At 59.6% G+C, this 18704-nt stretch overlaps 1 protein-coding gene across 11 annotated transcripts in view; it reads left to right on the top strand.

Annotated features, from left to right (window-relative positions):
• The window catches only part of SHANK3 (SH3 and multiple ankyrin repeat domains 3), a 56796-nt gene that overhangs the window by 35323 nt on the left and 2769 nt on the right, over window positions 1-18704 (top strand). For 5 of the 11 annotated variants that reach the window (XM_045363311.3, XM_045363308.3, XM_074003327.1 and 2 more), the window contains 4 exons: window positions 83-106; window positions 3350-3480; window positions 4070-4154; window positions 8561-10814. In XM_045363311.3, the coding sequence (XP_045219246.2) occupies window positions 83-106; window positions 3350-3480; window positions 4070-4154; window positions 8561-10814 (2494 nt within the window). Of the gene's footprint in view, window positions 1-82; window positions 107-3349; window positions 3481-4069; window positions 4155-4770; window positions 5232-8560; window positions 10815-18704 lie in introns of those variants that run through there. The other 6 variants (XR_012418504.1, XR_012418502.1, XM_074003329.1 and 3 more) reach the window with 3 other exon arrangements.

Here is an 18704-nt window from a genome sequence, read left to right as displayed (position 1 = left end):
GGGTGGGGAAATGAGCGTGGATAATGGGGCCTGGGTGCCGAGCCTGCCTCTTACTCCCTTTACTCTGTTTCTTGATTCCAAGCCTCCATTCGGAGAAGAAAAGGGGGTGAGTCATCTGCCTGTGTCCCCAGGGCCTTGGCTTTGCCTGACCCCTGTCTGGGGGAGTGCTGGTGTGTGAGGAGGTTCCAGCGCAAGTCATGGTGGCCCAGAAGCCTGGGCTGCAGCCTCCTGTTGGCCTTCTCCCTGGGGATTTGGTAGGGGCCTGAGAGAAGGACCTGCAAGGATGGATGGGGAGTTCCCAGGGGTGTGACCCTCTGGGACTGTGATGGCCTTGGGGGCTCAGGTGAGCCTGGGGCCTGTGAGCTGTGCAGATGGCCTGATGGAGGCAGCCCGTGGGGAGGAGCTGGGAGAGCTCCATGGAGGCCACTGCATGCGCCATGGCCCAGAGAGCAGGAAGGAAAGGGCTCCGAGGGTCCCAGAGGGGGAGCTCTTGGGAGCAGGGAGACTGGGCCGTGTTGGTGTGTGCGGCCCCAGTCTACATTGCTTCTTTCTGCTGGTCCTCTCGGGGCCTGTGCCTGGGTTGTGGGACGTGTTCCCGTGCTGGTTGGTTGTAGGGCCAACCCCAGAGCTGATGGCCCCTTCAGAGCAGGGGTCTGAGTTCCACAGCACTGGGGAAGGAGCTTGGAACTCCCCTGGCCAACAGCCCCCCAGGCTGTTGACTGCCCTCCCGAACCCCCGTTCAGGCCTCCCTCTACCCTTTGGGGCTGCTCCCTGTATGTCCTGTATGTTCAGCCTGGCTGCAGGGAGGAGAGCATTCAGGTGGGAACAGTCACCTGGGCCTGGGTACTGAGGTCCACTGTCCGGTGAGGTCCTGGGACCCAGCTTCTGGCAGCCTCGTCTGCCTCTCGGGTGGATGGGAGTCAGGGCCCAGACAGAGGCTTGAGGTGGCTTTCTCCACCCCGGCCTGTATATTTGCTCCATATGTTTGTACCTGATGCCGTCCCTCCCTCTCTCTGGACCCACTGGGCTTTCCCTGGGTGAGGACACATCTGCCAGGCCCTTGGTCCAGCCCTCTTGAGGCCCCCTTGCTGCCTCCTGCCCCAGCCCGGGTGAAGGGCTTCCCCAGTGTCTTCTCAGGTATTAAAAACAGGTGACAAGGTCTCCTCCAGTGACCTTCTCTGCACACCTTTGGGGCAGACACACAAGCTATTTCTGGAATCTTCTGGCTCTGCCCTCCAGCTCGTTAGTGGGACTCCCAGGGTGCCGTGTTGCAGCCCAGGTGCTGCTCCAGTCGTGGAAGAAGTGATGGCTGATTGATCATCCTGCAGGCTGGGGCCCTACTGATCAAACAGCTGCAAACCCAGCTGTGCCCTGCCATGCGCCCAGAGGGCCCTGGGAGTGAGCGGGTCCACTTGGTTCCTGATGGGCTTCATTTCCCTTAATTATTTAAGATAATTTATTTAAGAATATATTCTCCAATATTGGGGGGAGAGTTATGTCAACCTCATCAGTTTGTAATTTGCAGAATTCTTGATTAATTTTTTCCCTTTTGAAAACACTTCTCACCTGGTGCCAGCACTATCGCCCGATGACCAGAAGCAGCTGCCTCACTAAACGTTACGTGCATCCCGCTGCAGGTCTCTGGGATGGGTCTTTCGGACCTAGAGAGACAGCCTCTCCTAGCCCGTGGCTCAGGTGGCAACGTGTCACCCGTGATGCTGAGCCGTGTGTGCCTCACGCAGTTTTCTCTCCATTCATGTCTTTACTTCTGCAGTTTCTGGGGAGTATGGTGCTTAAGTCTCATCTCTTACTTCCTAGTCAGTGATCTGGGGCAGTTTCTCTCTCTGAGCTTCAGTTTGCTCCTGGGTTGGATAAAGGTGATGATAAAATCCTCGTGTAGCTGTGGCATGAGAGGAGTGGTTTGCATGAAGTCCTGCATACTCCAGAAATCACCAAGAACTTAACAAATGGTGGTGATGGTGACTTCAGCTCCCAAAAATAAATCATTCACTTCATGACAAAAGTAAATGAGAAGTCCCCTCTAACCAGCATCCCCTGGTCTGTACCTGGGCCTCCGTCACCTGGTGGCACCGGGAGCCGTGCACAGGCCCAGATATCTGCAGTTGGAGCCTGTTTTGCCTGTAAACTCTTGCATTGTTCAGGGCACAGGCTGGGCACTGATGGAACACAGAGAACAGTATTTGCTCCCTTCTGCAGACCCACAAGCTGTCTGGGGAGATGAGGCACCCAGACATGAATTGTGCGGAATTGTGCCCAGTGCCAGCACAGTTGTAAGCCTTTCTTCTGTGCTAATTCTCTCTAGAGACACATGAAGCTAGCGCTGTTTTTATGCCTGTTTTATCAGACGAAGACACAGAGGTCACAAAGAGCTTAACTCAGGACACAGTCAGTGTACAGGGTGGGTCTGGTCTGGGTTGGGTACAGGACAGTCTTGGGGAATTATTTCCTTTTTCCAGCAATGCTAAGCAGATTGCAGAGGTAGAACCAGCAGGCACTGTGAACAGCTGCAGATTGGAGTTGGAAGGAGTAGCAGGTGTCCAGGCTGACCATTGAAATTCTCCAACAAGGGGCCAAGACAAGAGTGGCCAGACAGGGTCCCTGTAGGGTTGGCACAGCCCCAAAGAGTGGAGAAGGGCCTGGGGTTGGGTGGAGCCTGAGTGATGGGTGGGGTGCAGTGGGGCTGCTGAATGACGGCTGGTGCAGCAGCCAGGTGGACATGGGTGCTGCCCCAGCCCTTGCTGCATACCCCATGCACTGGTCCTCAGTGGACCCACAGGGGGCGAGAGCTACTGATGTCCTGGGGGAGCCATCCAACCAGAGCTCTGATGGTCCTTAGATATATGTATTAGTTTAACACAGTTTCCAAGTCACTGTGATCATTTGTGGAAACCTGCTTGAACATCAGGGTCTGTCCTAGGGCTGTGACCCACTGTAAACAGCTTCCCTTCCAGTGCGGTGCAGAGAGCCAAGAGTGGCCTGTACGTGCTGAGAACGGTGACAGGACAAAGGGAAATGGAGGGAAATCCAGGGAGACTGTGGTATCTGAGTTGTCTGTCACCTGCCCTGGTCTTCTCCCTCATGGGCAGAGTGGCCTTTCCTTAAGTGGGGTCCACGGGGTCACCTGGAGTCTCCTTGAGGATAGAGAGGCTGCCTGGGGTGGGGTCTCAGTTCTGGGGTGAGGGCCTTGTCTTGGGGGCCTGGGGTGGGAGCTTAAGGAGGGAGGGGAGTAGTGGCCTCTGTCAGCATCACGGGTGGCCAGGCTGGGGAGGACGTGGCAGTGGGGCAGGAGGTGGCCCAGGACCTGAGATGGAGCCTCCTTGCTGTGCAGAGAAGCTGGACGAGATGCTGGCAGCCGCCGCAGAGCCAACGCTGAGGCCAGACATCGCAGACGCAGACTCCAGAGCTGCCACCGTCAAACAGAGGCCCACCAGTCGGAGGATCACACCTGCCGAGATCAGTGTAAGGGCCACGGGCGGCTGGGAGCACTGGGATGGGCAGGCATGGGGGTCAGTCTGTCCTGGGCCACCCCCTCCAGAGGGGTGTGTGTACCCTATAGCCTCTCTCAGAGACTCTTGGGGCTGTCTCTGCCCCCTAAATGGCCACAGCTCAGCACCTGCTGGTTTCGCTTTTGTGGCTTTTGGTGCTTCTGCCTTCAGGCAGTCCCTGTCTCACGCCTGAGACCACCAAGGTACCCCAGCTCTGCTGAGAACACGGCGAAGCATGCCTCTGTTCCCTGCCCACTTGCCGACCCGGCGGCTTCTGGGCTCCTCCCCCACCTCACCCAGGGTCAGCCAGGGTCTGCACCCACCCTGCCCAACACCGTCTACACTGTACCACCATCTGCACTGCCCACACAGCCCAGGCTCCAATGGGCTACATCCCCTGCTCCCTGAGGGCAGAGCCTAGCCATGATTCCTGGGTCCAGGCACCCACAGGCACTGGTGCCATTGGAGTGACAGCAGTGGGGTATCTCACTTCCGGCTTAGGAGGAGGACTGGGGCCCCCCAGTGCCCTGGAACCTCCATATTCCCCTCCCTGACCCCCACAGTCATTGTTTGAACGCCAGGGCCTCCCAGGCCCAGAGAAGCTGCCGGGCTCCTTGCGGAAGGGGATTCCACGGACCAAGTCTGTAGGTACGGCTGGGCTGTGGGGCTGCATGGGGTTGGGAGGAACGGGGCTGGAGCTGGCAGGGTGGATTTGGGTTGGAAGGACCCTGTCTCTCCCTGCTGGTAACTGGGGTTTTCAGTTTCCCTCTGAGTCCTGCCGCTTCCTGGCCCCAGCTGAAGGATCTCATATGTTGATGGACCTGTGAGGATTAGGCCTTCCCCAACCCAGAGATTCCCCCCGGCAGCTGACACTCCCTGTCCAGTGGGCATCCCCCGATCACTTCATCCCTCCCATGGGCAGCCTCACCCCTGTCCCCAGCTGCCACTCCCTGTCCACTGGGCACCCCCACCTCCCCATCGCCTCTCATCCTTCCCATGGGCAGCCTCACCCCTCCCCAGCTCAGCGGCCTCCATCGCCGTTGCTTCTCTGCAGCCCAAGTGCATGTGAAGTTTCTGACCCTAAAACTCCCCTCCCCTGAACTTGCCTCTCCCCTACTCCTCCATGTATCGCTCTCTCCCCCCTTCACAGCCAGTTTCCCCAAAAAGTCACCTCCACTTGCCATCTATCTCCCATCCCCCACCTGCTCCTCAGCCTGCAGCAGACTTGCTCTCTCCATACCCAAATTGAAACTGCTCCCCCCAGGGTCACCGGTGGCCTGCAGGGCCTTCCTCCCGTGGACACGGCCAGCACTCCTGCTGACCTCAGCTGGCATGCGGTTTCTCTGCTCCTCCTTCCATGAAACGCTCCTCCCCAGAGTCTGAGGACAGCACTTCCTGGTTTTCCCCTCCTTTCTCACGTGGCACCTGTTTTGACCCTGCCGCTCCAGCCTCCCAAATATGGGACCTTTTCAAGGCTGTGTCTTCAGCCTCCTTCCCCTCTGTGCCTCACCACTCCCCGGCCACCATCACACCCCACACTCACTGTCTCCTGACCCAGATGACAAGCCCTGGCCACTGTGCATCCCTCTAGGCATCCATTCTCCTGTCCCCTGCCCACCTGTGCATCTGTCCACCCACACACCTGCCCACTTGACCGTCTGTTGTCCATACAAACCCCAGCACACCCCCGCATCTGTTACACATAGGAGTAAACCTCTCAGCACTTACTACGGGCTGGACACTGAGTGTTTAATACTTAGAATAACCATATTGAGGTTGAGGCCACTAGTACCTCCATTTTACAGATGAGAAAACTGAAGCAAGGAAGGTATATGACCTGCCAAGATCACACAGCTGCCCAAACTCTTGATTCCTCACCTGCCCCAGCACCCTGCCAATTTGTGTTCACACAAGGCCTATCCTGGGCCAAGTCTGGGGCTTAGTTGGGGAATGTGACGTGTGCAGAGAGCTCAGCGGGCACATGGTGGGCATCAGGGCTCACGGACCAATGGAGCCCACTGGGGAGCTCCAGGCACACCTGGGTGTCACAGAAGGCTGCGTGTGTCGCAGTGGGGGTACTTTTGAGCTAAGATGTGCAAGATAAATGGGAGTTTCTGGGGGATACTGGGGCGAACTGACAGAGCAGTGTGGAAAAGGCATATGGGTGTGTGGACTGGTCCCTCAGAGACTGCCGAGAGTTATTTCTGTAGGTGGGATTGTGGGGAAGAAGGCTGGTGAGGCTGCAGCTACCTTGGAGCTGAGAAGCTCTCTCCTCTGCTCTCCCCGGCCTGAGCCCTGAGTGTCTCCCATGGTTTCTCTCTTACCTTCTGCCTCACCTGACCTGTCGGGGTGGGTGGCCTCACAGCCCTGCCCCGCACAGCTCTCATCGCCTTGCAGCTGGGCCATGGCTTTGTTCTCATGACTGCCTGCCCTGGCTCTGCCCTCTAGTCCATCCCTCTGGCCAAACGAGGCTTTTCCCAGAGCTGCTATCACTCCGTATCTGTCCAGCTTGATCCTCTGTGTGCTCCTCATTGCCTCGGGCCCCGGAGATCGGCCCCAGTGCTCTCTTGCTTCATCTGGAAACAGTTGTCTCTGCCTCCCTTGACCTGGGTCTTCTGACTCTTGCTTCCTGGGCCTGACCCTGCAGGTCTAGGTCCATGCACCTGCCCTGCAGGCCTTAAGCCACTCTCCTAGGACTGCCAGTTCTGCCCTGGTCCCTCAGGCACCCTCTTGCGCTCGGTTGATGAATGGGTTGACAGGGGCTCCTTTTTGGCTCCCCTTGGCCTGCTGGGCCTCAGCTGCCAACATGCACGTTGGTTGGGTTGTCAGACTCCCCAGGCCCCTGCGCCATGCCCTGGCTCTGTTGCCCTGGGCACACAGTGCAACCCTTGAAACATCAGGATTTGGATCCATAAACACGGAGACCACGGATTCCACCTCCAAGGACCACTCTGAGGCTCGCCCGGTAGGCAGCACTCACAGGCTAGGACTGCGTGGCATGCTGGGAGTGCTCAGCAGCCGCCAGTGTTAGTAGACATAGATGCTGCCTCTCGAGGTTGGCACACAGTAGGTGCTCTCTGGCACACAGTAGAAATGCTCTCTGCTATTATCTAGGCAGACAAAGAGGGTCTGCCTTTGTCCCCAAGGGGTCCCACCCCCGCCCCAGATGGTATCAGAACAGATTCCCTACTCCATGCTGAGGCAAGTGACTTTTCTTTACCCTAAGTCAGAACTTGGCATGCTATTAGCATTAAATTTCCCCTTATTTCATCTTTGCACGTCACTCCCGCCTTCTACATCCTCAAGGTGTGCTCGTTCTGCGTCGCTCCATCTAACACATAGGCTTGTGGGTGTTCACTGCGCGTTCATACACAGTGCAGGGAATGCAGCAGGAGACCCAGGACGAACTGGGCACAATTTCTGTGTCCAGCGGTTGGGGGTGAGGGGAAGGCAGACCTACAAACAACGATGATGATGACCTGGGCCCCTTCCCGGGATACTGCTGCGGTTCCGCCCAGTACTGTAAAGGTCAAGTCGCCCCACAGTAGGTGCAGGCTTTCTTCCTGGCATGAGGAAACTGAAGTTCCTAGAGGTTAAGGCATGTCAGTACCTAGCAGATCTAAAATTTAAGCCTAGTTCTGTACACAAAAGCCCACCCTTGGTACCTTGGCTACAAAGAGATATTATGCCCAGTAAGAAGCAGTGTAGTGTTGCAGTATTAGCACTGCGGTGGCTGGACGAGGATGCAGTCAGGAACCGGCAGCCTGTATTGTAGCAAGTTCATAAAAATGTTGACCAATCTCAGAGTGAGGCTGGGAACAGGAGCACCACGAGACCTGGGTGTGTGGGTGTGGGGCCATCCGCCCCCTGCAGCCTCACTGAGCACACCTGTAGCACATGTGTCCACATCATGACGTCCACAGGGGTGCTCAGAAGGTTGTGTCAGGTTCTGGCTGGACAGCAGGATCATGAGGGCCCTGAGCACTCCAGCCCTTGCACAGGATCCTAACAATGACGTCTGAGCAAGGCATGCGGGGGGGTTCATTTTAAGCCTGTTTTGACCATAGAAGAACTGAAGTTCAAAGGGGCTCAGGGATTGGCCTGGGGTCACGCTGCCAGTAGGGGTTAAAATGAAACATGCTGGGTGCTCAGTCTGCAGTTCCCATTTTAATTCATCCATCCATTCTTCCCTTCACCCAGTCACCCAACCTTACTGAATTCCAGCCACTGTGGTTGCATCACCCACCCATGTGGGTCTCTGGGAGGAGCCTCTGGAGGCTTTTTCCACAGGGCACCTCCTTACCTGGGTATTAGCTCTTTCCCTGCCTGAGGCCTGGCTCCAGTGGCCACAGCCCTGCTGCCCCTCATCCTGCCAGTGTGTCACTCCTGCTCATTTCCGACCATCTTCCTCTCACCTCTGGTTGCCTCCAGGGCTGCTACTTCTGCCTCGGCCTTGTTCATTCAGGGGTGAGGAGCCCTGTACTGGCCCCTCCAAGCCCCTCAGCAGTTTTGTCTGCATGTCTTGCGGGGCTGTCCCTGCCTTCCTGGGATGTCTTCCTAGGGCCTGCTTGATCAAGTCCCTGGGTTTGGGCAGGTCTTGGCCCCAGCCCAGGTCATCAGAGTTTGTGTCCTTTCTCCGGGGCCTTCCACCATCTTGTAACTGAACGCACACCTCTCTCCTGCCCTCTTCACAAGAGCCCTCCCCGTGCAACCCTGGGCCCGGGGCACAGAGCTTGGACGTCCAGGGACCAGCGCAGACTGGGGTCTTGCTCGGAGCCCGTGCTCTGGGCTCCCTGTTTCCCCTGCTCTCCATTCCCCGCCCACCACGGGCCCCAACCCCATCTTCCCGAGCATTCTAGCGCCTCGTGCCCCGCTGGGTTCTGCCGTGGGCGTCCGTTGTGTCCGGCACGGTGGCTGCCCCGGGGTGGAGTCGGGGCAAGGCTGGCCTCTGTGGGAGGGCGTGCCGGGGTCCCCAGGAGCTTCTCGGAAGGCAGCACCCGCCCCCGCCCCCGCCCCCGCGCCCTGGCTGGTCTCACCGGCCCTTCCCTCCGCAGGGGAGGACGAGAAGCTGGCGTCCCTGCTGGAAGGGCGCTTCCCGCGGAGCACCTCGATGCAAGACCCGGTGCGCGAGGGTCGCGGCATCCCGCCCCCGCCGCAGACCGCGCCGCCTCCCCCGCCCGCGCCCTACTACTTCGACTCGGGGCCGCCCCCGGCCTTCTCGCCGCCGCCCCCGCCGGGCAGAGCCTATGACACGGTGCGCTCCAGCTTCAAGCCCGGCCTGGAGGCGCGCCTGGGCGCGGGGGCTGCCGGCCTGTACGAGCCGGGTGCGGCCCTCGGCCCGCTGCCCTATCCCGAGCGGCAGAAGCGCGCGCGCTCCATGATCATCCTGCAGGACTCGGCGCCCGAGGTGGGCGACGCCCCTCGGCCCCCGCCCGCGGCCACCCCGCCCGAGAGACCCAAGCGCCGGCCGCGGCCGCCCGGCCCCGACAGCCCCTACGCCAACCTGGGCGCCTTCAGCGCCAGCCTCTTCGCGCCGTCCAAGCCGCAGCGCCGCAAGAGCCCCCTGGTGAAGCAGCTGCAGGTGGAGGACGCGCAGGAGCGCGCGGCCCTGGCCGTGGGCAGCCCCGGTCCCGTCGGCGGCAGCTTCGCCCGCGAGCCCTCCCCGACCCACCGCGGTCCCCGCCCGGGCGGCCTCGACTACGGCGCGGGCGATGGCCCAGGGCTCGCGTTCGGCGGCCCGGGCCCGGCCAAGGACCGGCGGCTGGAGGAGCGGCGCCGCTCCACTGTGTTCCTGTCCGTGGGCGCCATCGAGGGCAGCGCCCCCAGCGCGGACCTGCCATCCCTGCAGCCCTCCCGCTCCATCGACGAGCGCCTCCTGGGGACCGGCCCCACCGCCGGCCGCGACCTGCTGTTGCCCTCCCCGGTGTCTGCTCTGAAGCCATTGGTCAGCGGCCCGAGCCTCGGGCCCTCGGGCTCCACCTTCATCCACCCACTCACCGGCAAACCCCTGGACCCCAGCTCACCCCTGGCCCTTGCCCTGGCTGCCCGAGAGCGGGCTCTGGCCTCCCAGGCGCCCTCCCGGTCCCCGACACCCGTGCACAGCCCCGACGCCGACCGCCCCGGACCCCTGTTTGTGGATGTACAGGCCCGGGACCCAGAGCGAGGGTCCCTGGCTTCCCCGGCCTTCTCCCCACGGAGCCCGGCCTGGATTCCTGTGCCTGCTCGCAGGGAGGCAGAGAAGGCGCCCCGGGAGGAGCGGAAGTCACCCGAGGACAAGAAGTCCATGATCCTCAGCGTCCTGGACACATCCCTGCAGCGGCCAGCTGGCCTCATTGTTGTGCACGCCACCAGCAACGGGCAGGAGCCCAGCAGGCTGGCGGGGGCCGAAGAGGAGCGCCCGGGCACCCCGGAGTTGGCCCCGGCCCCCATGCAGTCAGCAGCTGTGGCAGAGCCCCTGCCCAGCCCCCGGGCCCAGCCCCCTGGCGGCACCCCAGCAGACCCCGGGCCAGGCCAGGGCAGCTCAGAGGAAGAGCCAGAGCTGGTGTTCGCTGTGAACCTGCCACCCGCCCAGCTGTCGTCCAGCGACGAGGAGACCCGGGAGGAGCTGGCTCGAATTGGGTTGGTGCCACCCCCTGAAGAGTTTGCCAACGGGGTCCTGCTGGCCACCCCACTCGCTGGCCCGGGCCCCTCACCCACCACGGTGCCCAGCCCGGCCTCAGGGAAGCCCAGCAGTGAGCCACCCCCTGCCCCTGAGTCTGCAGCTGACTCTGGGGTGGAGGAGGCTGACACACGCAGCTCTAGTGACCCCCACCTGGAGACCACAAGCACCATCTCCACGGTGTCCAGCATGTCCACCTTGAGCTCGGAGAGCGGGGAACTCACCGACACCCACACCTCCTTCGCTGACGGACACACTTTTCTACTCGAGAAGCCACCAGTGCCTCCCAAGCCTAAGCTCAAGTCCCCGCTGGGGAAGGGGCCGGTGACCTTCAGGGACCCGCTGCTGAAGCAGTCCTCGGACAGCGAGCTCATGGCCCAGCAGCACCACGCCGCCTCTGCCGGGCTGGCCTCTGCCGCCGGGCCTGCCCGTCCTCGCTACCTCTTCCAGAGAAGGTCCAAGCTATGGGGGGACCCCGTGGAGAGCCGCGGGCTCCCTGGGCCTGAAGACGACAAACCGACTGTGATCAGTGAGCTCAGCTCCCGCCTGCAGCAGCTCAACAAAGACACGCGCTCCCTGGGGGAGGAGCCAGTCGGTGGCCTGGGCAGCCTGCTGGACCCCGCCAAGAAGTCGCCCATCGCAGCAGCTCGGTGAGCAGGGCGGTGTGGGGAGGGACCCGTGCCTTGTCCGTGGCCCCCTCTGTCCTTCCTCTTGTCTGTTCTCTGGCTCTCCTGTTCCTCCTTGTTCTGTTCCATTCCTTCTGTGGCAACCCCCGATCCACCCCCGCCATCCACCTGAATCCGGTCTTGCCTGGCCTGCCTGAGAGAGGAGGTTCTTCTGGGCGTCTGACACATCAGGGTTGGTGCTCACTGTGTCCCTGTTGGTGCCAGAAATGGGAGCTGGGCTTCCCTCAGAGACTCAGGTTGGGCATGAGTCTCCATGGCCCTCCTGGATGGCCCCAGGGATTCCTGTGGGTTCTCTCTCTGGCTCCTGACGCAGGCTGTCTTTACCATTAAGGGTTGTTTTGTGTTTTACTTTGGAGGTGCGCCTCCCTCCTCCCATCCTCTGTGGCCATGTGGCTGCCCAGTGTGGCTGATACCCTCTGCCTTAGAGCTGCCTCCTGCCTTGCTTCCTTTGGCGGCTTGGAGCACACGGACTCCTTTTCTTTTGGGGGATCTGCCACTAACTTTCTGTTTCCCATCCTAGAAACATTTGTCTCTTGGCACCACCTTAGAATCCCTTAAACATGGATTCCCGTGTGTCATTTCTAAAGTGCAGTAAGAAGATAGATGGAAGTCACGCCATCTCCCTGCACTCCATCTGCCCTCTTGCCTTCTCCTCATCACTTCCCTGTCTGTCCTGCTCCTGCCCAGAAGGATCTGAGCAGGGCCTGGCTTGCTGCTGAGGCTGTCACAGCTGCTAGAGCCCTGGGCTGATCCCATAGGTCTTTCCTCGAGGACCCGACTCCCAAGGCTCCTTCTAAAGAGAAGCCTTCAGGCCCATGGGCTGCATGGATGCTGCTGGCAGAGCTGGTCATCCCCCACCCACCCCCTTGTCTGCCTTTTTAAAGCTGCTTTTGCCTTCTGTGCCCCTAGGTCTCCCCTCCCCTCTTTGGGTCTGGGGGTGGGGTATGTGGATGCCACCTCTTGACTCCTCCTTCTTGCCTCCCGGAAGACCAACCTAGTGGGCCCTGTACTGTCAGCCTTGGAGGACAGAGTTCACAGCATAGCAACGTGTTCAGAACTTAAGGACTTTACAGGTCTTACAAAGGCCTGGCCATTCTGGTTCTTTAGTTCAGGATTCAAAAGACAAGTGGGAGCTTGGGAAGCTCATGAGGCCTCTCCTAAGGTCCCGGGATGCTGCCTCCAGCTCCTGTCATCCTGGGGAATTGCTCTGGGGTCCTCTCTCCTTTTAGCCTCTTCTAACTCCCAGCCAGACTAGAAAGCCTTCTTCCCAGCATTGCAGTGTTGCAGGTGCCCGTAGAACGGGTGTTATAATCGGAGTGAGCAGCCCGGTCCTGGGCCTCTGTGCAGGACCAGACCCCTGAGGCTGGGGTCTCCTGACCCACACCTGACCAGCCCCCCGTCTTCCCTGTCTGCTTCTCCCTCCGCTCCTCTCTGCCTCTTGGTCTTGATGAAAATCAAAGCTATTTTAAAAAGTGCATAGCACAGTGCCTGGCCTGGTTCAGGCCTTCAATAAACATTTGTTAAATGGATGAAAGAACAAAGCAAAATGCAAATGCTGTCTTTTGTGATTTGAGATCTAGGGAGGTGGCTTAGGACGAGAACCCACAGAAGGACCGACTCAGCGTCAGACTCATCAGGTGTCGATCCCCCGTGGTTGGGCTCAGGTGGGCCCAGGTCTCGTCACTGGCCCCGTCCTCTCCTGTGAGGCAGCTACAGGGCAGGGTCAGGGGATTCCTCAGCCGGAACCTCTGGCACTTCCCCTTCTCTGAGTTCATCCTCCCACAGGGCTCTTTAGCGTTCTGTCTTGGTCGGGGCAAGGTTCTCTTATCCCTTGGCCCTGGCTTTCACCAGGACCCTGTTAGTTTTTCTTTCTCAGATGTGGGATGGGAAGGACACACCAGCAGCCCTGACCCTTACGTGATGTCTATTCTTTTACTCAGTAGTTCCTGCAAAATTCTGATCTCTGATTGAGTTCATGTGGGTCCTCTGCTTTTCCCTGACTGATCACTGGGGTCTGGGGACGTAGGGCTGTCATCGGCCGGGCTTGAGTCCTCTGTTCTCCCAGGAGCCAGGGGGATGGGTCCGCCCACCTAGCAAGCAGGTGCTGAGCGTGAGGGAGGGGGCTCTCCAGATGGACGTCCAGTGCTGTCCCTGGAGTAACCGGATGCTGGACAGCCTGTAACAACCAATGCTCCTGTGACCCGGCCCCCACCGGCGTCAGCAACTCACTTCCTTGCTGGTCATTGGCTTGGAGCCATCAGAGGGCCATGATGTCAGTGCTCAGCAGTCACAGCTTAGTGCTGTAGTCCTAGATCAGCCACTGAAGCTCTGTGAACGTCCATCTCTCCCCTGTGAAGTGTATTTACAGCGAGCCGACTGCACAGGCTGTCGTGAGGCTGCACACAGCATCACCTGGGAAGCACCCAGCAGGCCCAGGGCTGGGGCCTGTGGACCCTCGCTGGTGTGAGCTGCCCTTGTCTCTGCTGTCACTGACACCCAGGCACTCAGACACCTAGGCTAGGTCTTAGAGTCCTTTGTGGGAAAACAAGCCTATTGGATGCAGCATTGGAGACGGTCCTGCCATATCAGTTTGTCTTCACACCATTCCATTAGACGGACCCTAACAGGATCTCCATGTTCCAGACAGTGAAACTGACGTACCACAGAGTTTCCTTGCAGACAGACGGTGGTCTGCCTGACCGTGAGCCCTGCTCTCTGGCTGCCATAATCGAGGGCGGCTGCTGTTAAATCCCTTCCGATGACACACAATGGGCTTTCCCTCCACAGAAGTGGCAGGTGTGTGCATCAGACTCACCCCTCTGTTTACTGGTCATGTGTGTCATAAGCAGCACCCGGTGCCACCTCAGTGGCCCACCCAGGCCTGCTCTTCCTTCTCAGTTTGCCTGTGTTACCATCTGCTCCAGCTCACTCTTCCTTTCACCCTCTTGTGCTCCTTCTTGCCTTCAGACCTGGGCTCAACTGCAGCCATCTGGAGGGGGCCCCACTGCCCGTCCCGGGCCCTTAACTTCTGGTGCTTCCGGCTGCAGGCAGCAGGCCGGAGCCCAGGACACTCGGTGATGTCTGAGTCCAGTCCTGTTTCAGATCTGGTCCTTTGTCTGCCCACCACGGCTGTTGTCAGCTCTTGTCCTGCAGCCCGTAGTGGCCGGAGTCTGGTACTCACTCCTCACTTAGGGATAAAACTGCTGGTGGAACTGTCTGAAGTGTGGGAGGTTCTGACATCCAGGTATGACCGCTTCCTTCCCAGGGCCAGTCCCGGCAGAGGCGCTAGGTCACCCTCAGGGCCATATCCTGAGCCATGTCTCCAGCCCCTTGTGTTTGTCTGCCAGGCCCATCCTTCTCCTCCCTGACCGACACCACGAGGAAGGGAATGCCTACCCACCTTCTCCACAGATGACTCATTCCTGATGTGCTTTAGCCACAAGCTGTTCTGTGGCCTGAGAGCTTTCTGGGCAAGTTAAGCTGTCCTGTATGTCATGGAACCAAAGCTCGGTAACCTGTGGAAAAATGATCATCATCATCTGGGGCCACCTTTGATTTTCAGGGGAAGCTGGAGAATGTGGCACTCTCATTGCTGCCTCTGGAAGGTCCAGGACCTTTGGCCTTTTGAATCCTTGATCCCAGATTTTCCACCTGCTCTGTGCTCCCAGTTCCAAGTCTAGCCCTGCTGGACAGACCATTCACCTGCCCAGAGCCCCTCCTCGGTCTCTGGGCCCCACACCTGACTCTGAGGCTGCACTGGGGCATGGCTCAGACCTGACTGAGCCCCACAACTGGCCACAGGCGCCCCAGCTGTCTGAGGCTCACACTTGTCTCTGAGACTCTGGCTCCACACCTGGCTCTAAACTCCATTTGTCTTCCAGGCCCCATGCTCGGATCTGAATCCCATGTGGGGTCTGAGGTCCATATCGAGGTTCACTTTTGCCTTGGTACTTAGCTTTATGTGGGACTCTCACATCTCGTTTTGTAGGTAAAGTTCATGGCAAAATAGCTTTGGAAACACAAAAAGAGGTTATTTGCTGCAGTACTTCTGGTGCCTTTGACAAGCTCATGTGGAGGAGGGCACTGTGTGTGTGGTCTCCAGACCTGCTAGAGTCAGTTCCTAGATCTCACAGAAGACCCGTGTTCCTCAAAATGGTCAAGAAACCCTGTCCTAATGGCCTGCTGCAGACCCTGCCTGCTAATGTATTTGTCAGGGATGTGAACAAAGCACTGTGTGCTTGGCGGATCACACTGGTAAGCAGGGCCAAGGCCAGCAGGGCCTGCTCTATTGAAACCCAGACTGAATGTGTCACGTGCCTGCCAGTGGGGACCCTGCAGGCCACATGCAGCTGGGGCAGGTGTGTTCCCAGGATCCCTGAAGCCTGTTCAGGGAGTAGGAAGGAGGTACAGAGGAGGGGTCATAGGACACTGGGGCCCATCAGAGCTGGAGCTGGAAACAGGCGGGGTGTGAGGAGCAAGACGTGTTACTGCAGAGGATGCACCGGAAGCTTGAGAGCCCATGTCTGGTTTTGTGCTCCTCTGAGAATTAGTTCCCTTAATGAGGCCCCTAGTTTGCAAAAGGCCACAGGCCTAGACCTACCCCATGTGAGTGCAGTGGCAGAAGGCACGAGGCAGTAACCAGGGCCGGAGTGTGGACATTTTCCCGCCTGTTGGTCCCAGTGGGCTGACCGAGTTGGGTACGCCTGGCAGGGACATGTCGTACTATTGTTGCATTTTGTTAGTGCATCTGGTATTTCTGGCTTTGCGCTGGGTACCAGGAGGCAAGGAGAACTGGTAAGAAGTGGAGTGAAGGGCCTGAGACCATGAACGGTCTGGATCCAGAAATGGCTAGGGGGAAAGAGGAGGTCTGGGTTGATATTAGGAGTTGGTCATTGGTTGTAGGGTAAAAAGAGGAGCTGATGGTGGCTCCCAGGCTCTGTGTGTGGCAATGACAGGGTGCCATTCACTGAGTTAGTGGATACCCCAGTAGAGGTGTTGAACTCATCAGAGACTGTCTGGGTCTTACATGTAGCATTCCTGGGCACGTCGGCCATAGCAAACGGTGTGAGTGGATAATGTTGCCCAGGAGAAATTGCAAACTAAGAAGAGGGGAGCTCCAAAAATCCATCTAGGAAGGAAGAGGCCTAGGAAAGAATGTCTCGAAGGGAAACAGACGAACAGGTCAGCAGCGGGGTCTTGCTGACGGCCTGGGCAACTGCGGGGCAGAGGTCGGAGTGGGGAGGGTGTGGCAAGGCCAGACCTCCCTCACTGGCTGAGAGTCGCTGGGAAACAGACAGTGCAGGATTCAAATGTAGGTGGAAAGACGTGGGGCCGTGGGGGCCTCAGCGTGGTCTGGACTCAGCCTCTTCAGGGCGGCCGCTGGAGGTGTCCGTGGGTGATGGTGCCTGGCGAGGTATCATGTGTTAGAAGGGAGGTGGCCCAGAAGCTCTTTGGGAGGCTGGCAGGTGCTGTGGTGTGGCTGTTCGGCGGCCGGAGCCTGGCCAGGGAGGTGGCGAGATGGCTGAGAGTGACAGTGGGTGTGCAGGGAGGCCATGGGAACATGGAAGTCAGACATGGACACTGCTCGGGTTTGTGCCCTGGAGATGGTGTGGGCAGTACCCTGTTCCCCAAGAGAAAGAGAAGCAGACACCCGGGCCATGGGTGACCCCAGGCCCCTCCCTCCTGTGCCCTGGGGCCTTTGAGGGCACAGCCTTCCTCGGGCGTTTCCTCTTGGCCTCCTGACATCTCCAGCATGCTCTGGGAGGCGGGAGCAATGTGACTGGCTCTCCTCACGTCTCTTGCCCTCTGGCTGCCTGGGTGCCTCTGGAGCCAGCCTGCCCTCTGCCCAGGTCTCCAGCTCAGCCCCTGCCAGTACTACCCAGACAGGCACAACTCTGCTCTGCCCAGCTTGGACCTCCTGGAGCCCAGACCCTGCTCTGGGCTCCAGCCGAGCCTCCCGGCTGTGCTGCCCATGCCTGCCCTGTGCCTCTGCCTTCACTTCTGTGGTCCTGCAACTCATCAGTGTGCTTCAGTCACACCTGAGACTCCAGGTACACTTGCCATCACAACTCCATTGAAAGCTAAGCCTTGGGGCAGGGGCAGGGCCAGGGTAGGTGTCCATCCTGTGATGCAGGTCCCCAGGCCAGGGCCACTGTGTCGGGTCTAGTGGGTAGAGACCAGGTGCATATTCCTGGTCCTGTTCCTCTCTGGGTGTCCCAAGTCAGGTCCCTCAGAGCGATTATCTTGGAGTATCCCCTGGCAAACCCCTCCAGCAGTCACCACCACCTGGGCACACACCCCCAGGGGACCCCCCTGACCTACCACCACCCGGCACCTCCCCTCGGGAATCCCCCGCAACCCTGGCTGCTTCCCCACTTTGCCCCACTGTGCAGATGGATCCATGGAGGCCAGATCCAGTGGGAGCAAAGACAGCTTATTCTGGTGGTTGGTGCCTGTGCTAAGGCCCACCTCAGGAGTTCTTGAAGCCCTTTTCTTTTGGGGGGCACAGTATGGCCTCTTCAGGAAGCTCTGCTCTGGATCTGAGCAGCTGGGAGGAGGCAGTAGGGACAGAGGCTGAGGAGAGGACAGAAATGAGGTCCCGTGGGAGAGACAGAGCTCAGATCTCCACAGAGGGCTGACCTCCCACAGGTGGGAGACAAAAGACGAAACCTGCTTTAAGGGGGGCTCCATGCCTGTGTGGGGCAGGCACTGGTGATGCTGTGTGGTGAGGACAGCACAGAGGTTGGGGTGGGGGGACTCAGCCTGGGCAGGGGCAGGGAGGGGGTGGGAGGGCCACTGGAGAGAGGCCCGGCCAAAGAGGATGTCAGGGGCTCAGCACCCCCAGGCGCCAGGCACCTGCCGAGCACTGCAGCCACGCTTGTGGTTCACCTGCACTTGGAGACTTGCACAGGCGCCTCTCCTCCACCAGCAGCTCCAACTTTGTCCCTCCCACAGCAGCTGGGCCCTCTGCACCTGAGTGCCTCCCTCCACACCTGGCTGCCCGTTGTGTGGTTGCAGCTGTGGGTCGCGTGGGCCTGGCCGGCTAACTCTCTCTCTCATTGCTCTCTCCTGCCCATCTGCATGTGGCTGCTCTGTCGAGCTGCGCCGTGGTCCCGAGCGCCGGCTGTGTAAGTGAGCATGCTCATCCCATGCCTCTTGCCGTCCACACGCTGTGCCTGTCTGCTGGGTCTCTGCTCTGCGTGGCTGTGAGAGGCTCTGGTGCCACTGACAGCCCCTTGAGGCTTCCCCTGACCCAGTGGGGATAGGGATGGGAATGGGAGGACATGGGAGTGGGTTTTCTGTGGAGCTATCACCTCAGGTAGGCCTCCCACCGCGGCAGAGCCAAGGAGGGGCTAGAGCTCTAGGGTCCTGTCAGGTGAGGCTGGGAAGTGAGCTGCCATTGGTTCTTGCGTGTGTGCGTGCGTGCATGTGTGCGTGTTGCGTGTCTGCGTGTGTGTGCTGCTGCCACTGCGGCATGTCTGTAACGCGTGTGGGCACCGTGGCTGCTGTTGTGTGCTGTCTGTGCAGGAGGCTGCCTTTGTGTTGTGGGTGTGCACGGCCTCACACCTGCCCTGCATGTGCTGCTGCTCCATCCGGGTGCGACCCCTGCCTGGTGTGTCTCCTGTGTCACGGACCTGTTCAACCTCGTGCCGCTGCCAGCCTTTATCACGACTCAGCTGTCCTTGGAACTAGCCCAGGGTCCCCTGGGTCTTCTCATGAGAGCAGAGCTGTGTTGGGGGTGGGCGGTGAAGGGTACTGCCCGTGTCTTACCGTCCAGGGCATCTGTGGATCCCGCCGTGCCCAGAGCCGGTGTCGGAGGCTGGCAGGAGGGAGAAGCCAGCCCTTTGCCATGAG

Source organism: Macaca fascicularis, chromosome 10, assembly GCF_037993035.2.
Source record: "Macaca fascicularis isolate 582-1 chromosome 10, T2T-MFA8v1.1".
NCBI lineage: Eukaryota > Metazoa > Chordata > Mammalia > Primates > Cercopithecidae > Macaca > Macaca fascicularis.
Note: the sequence above shows the minus strand (reverse complement) of the source record. Positions and strands in the feature narration are given on the sequence as shown.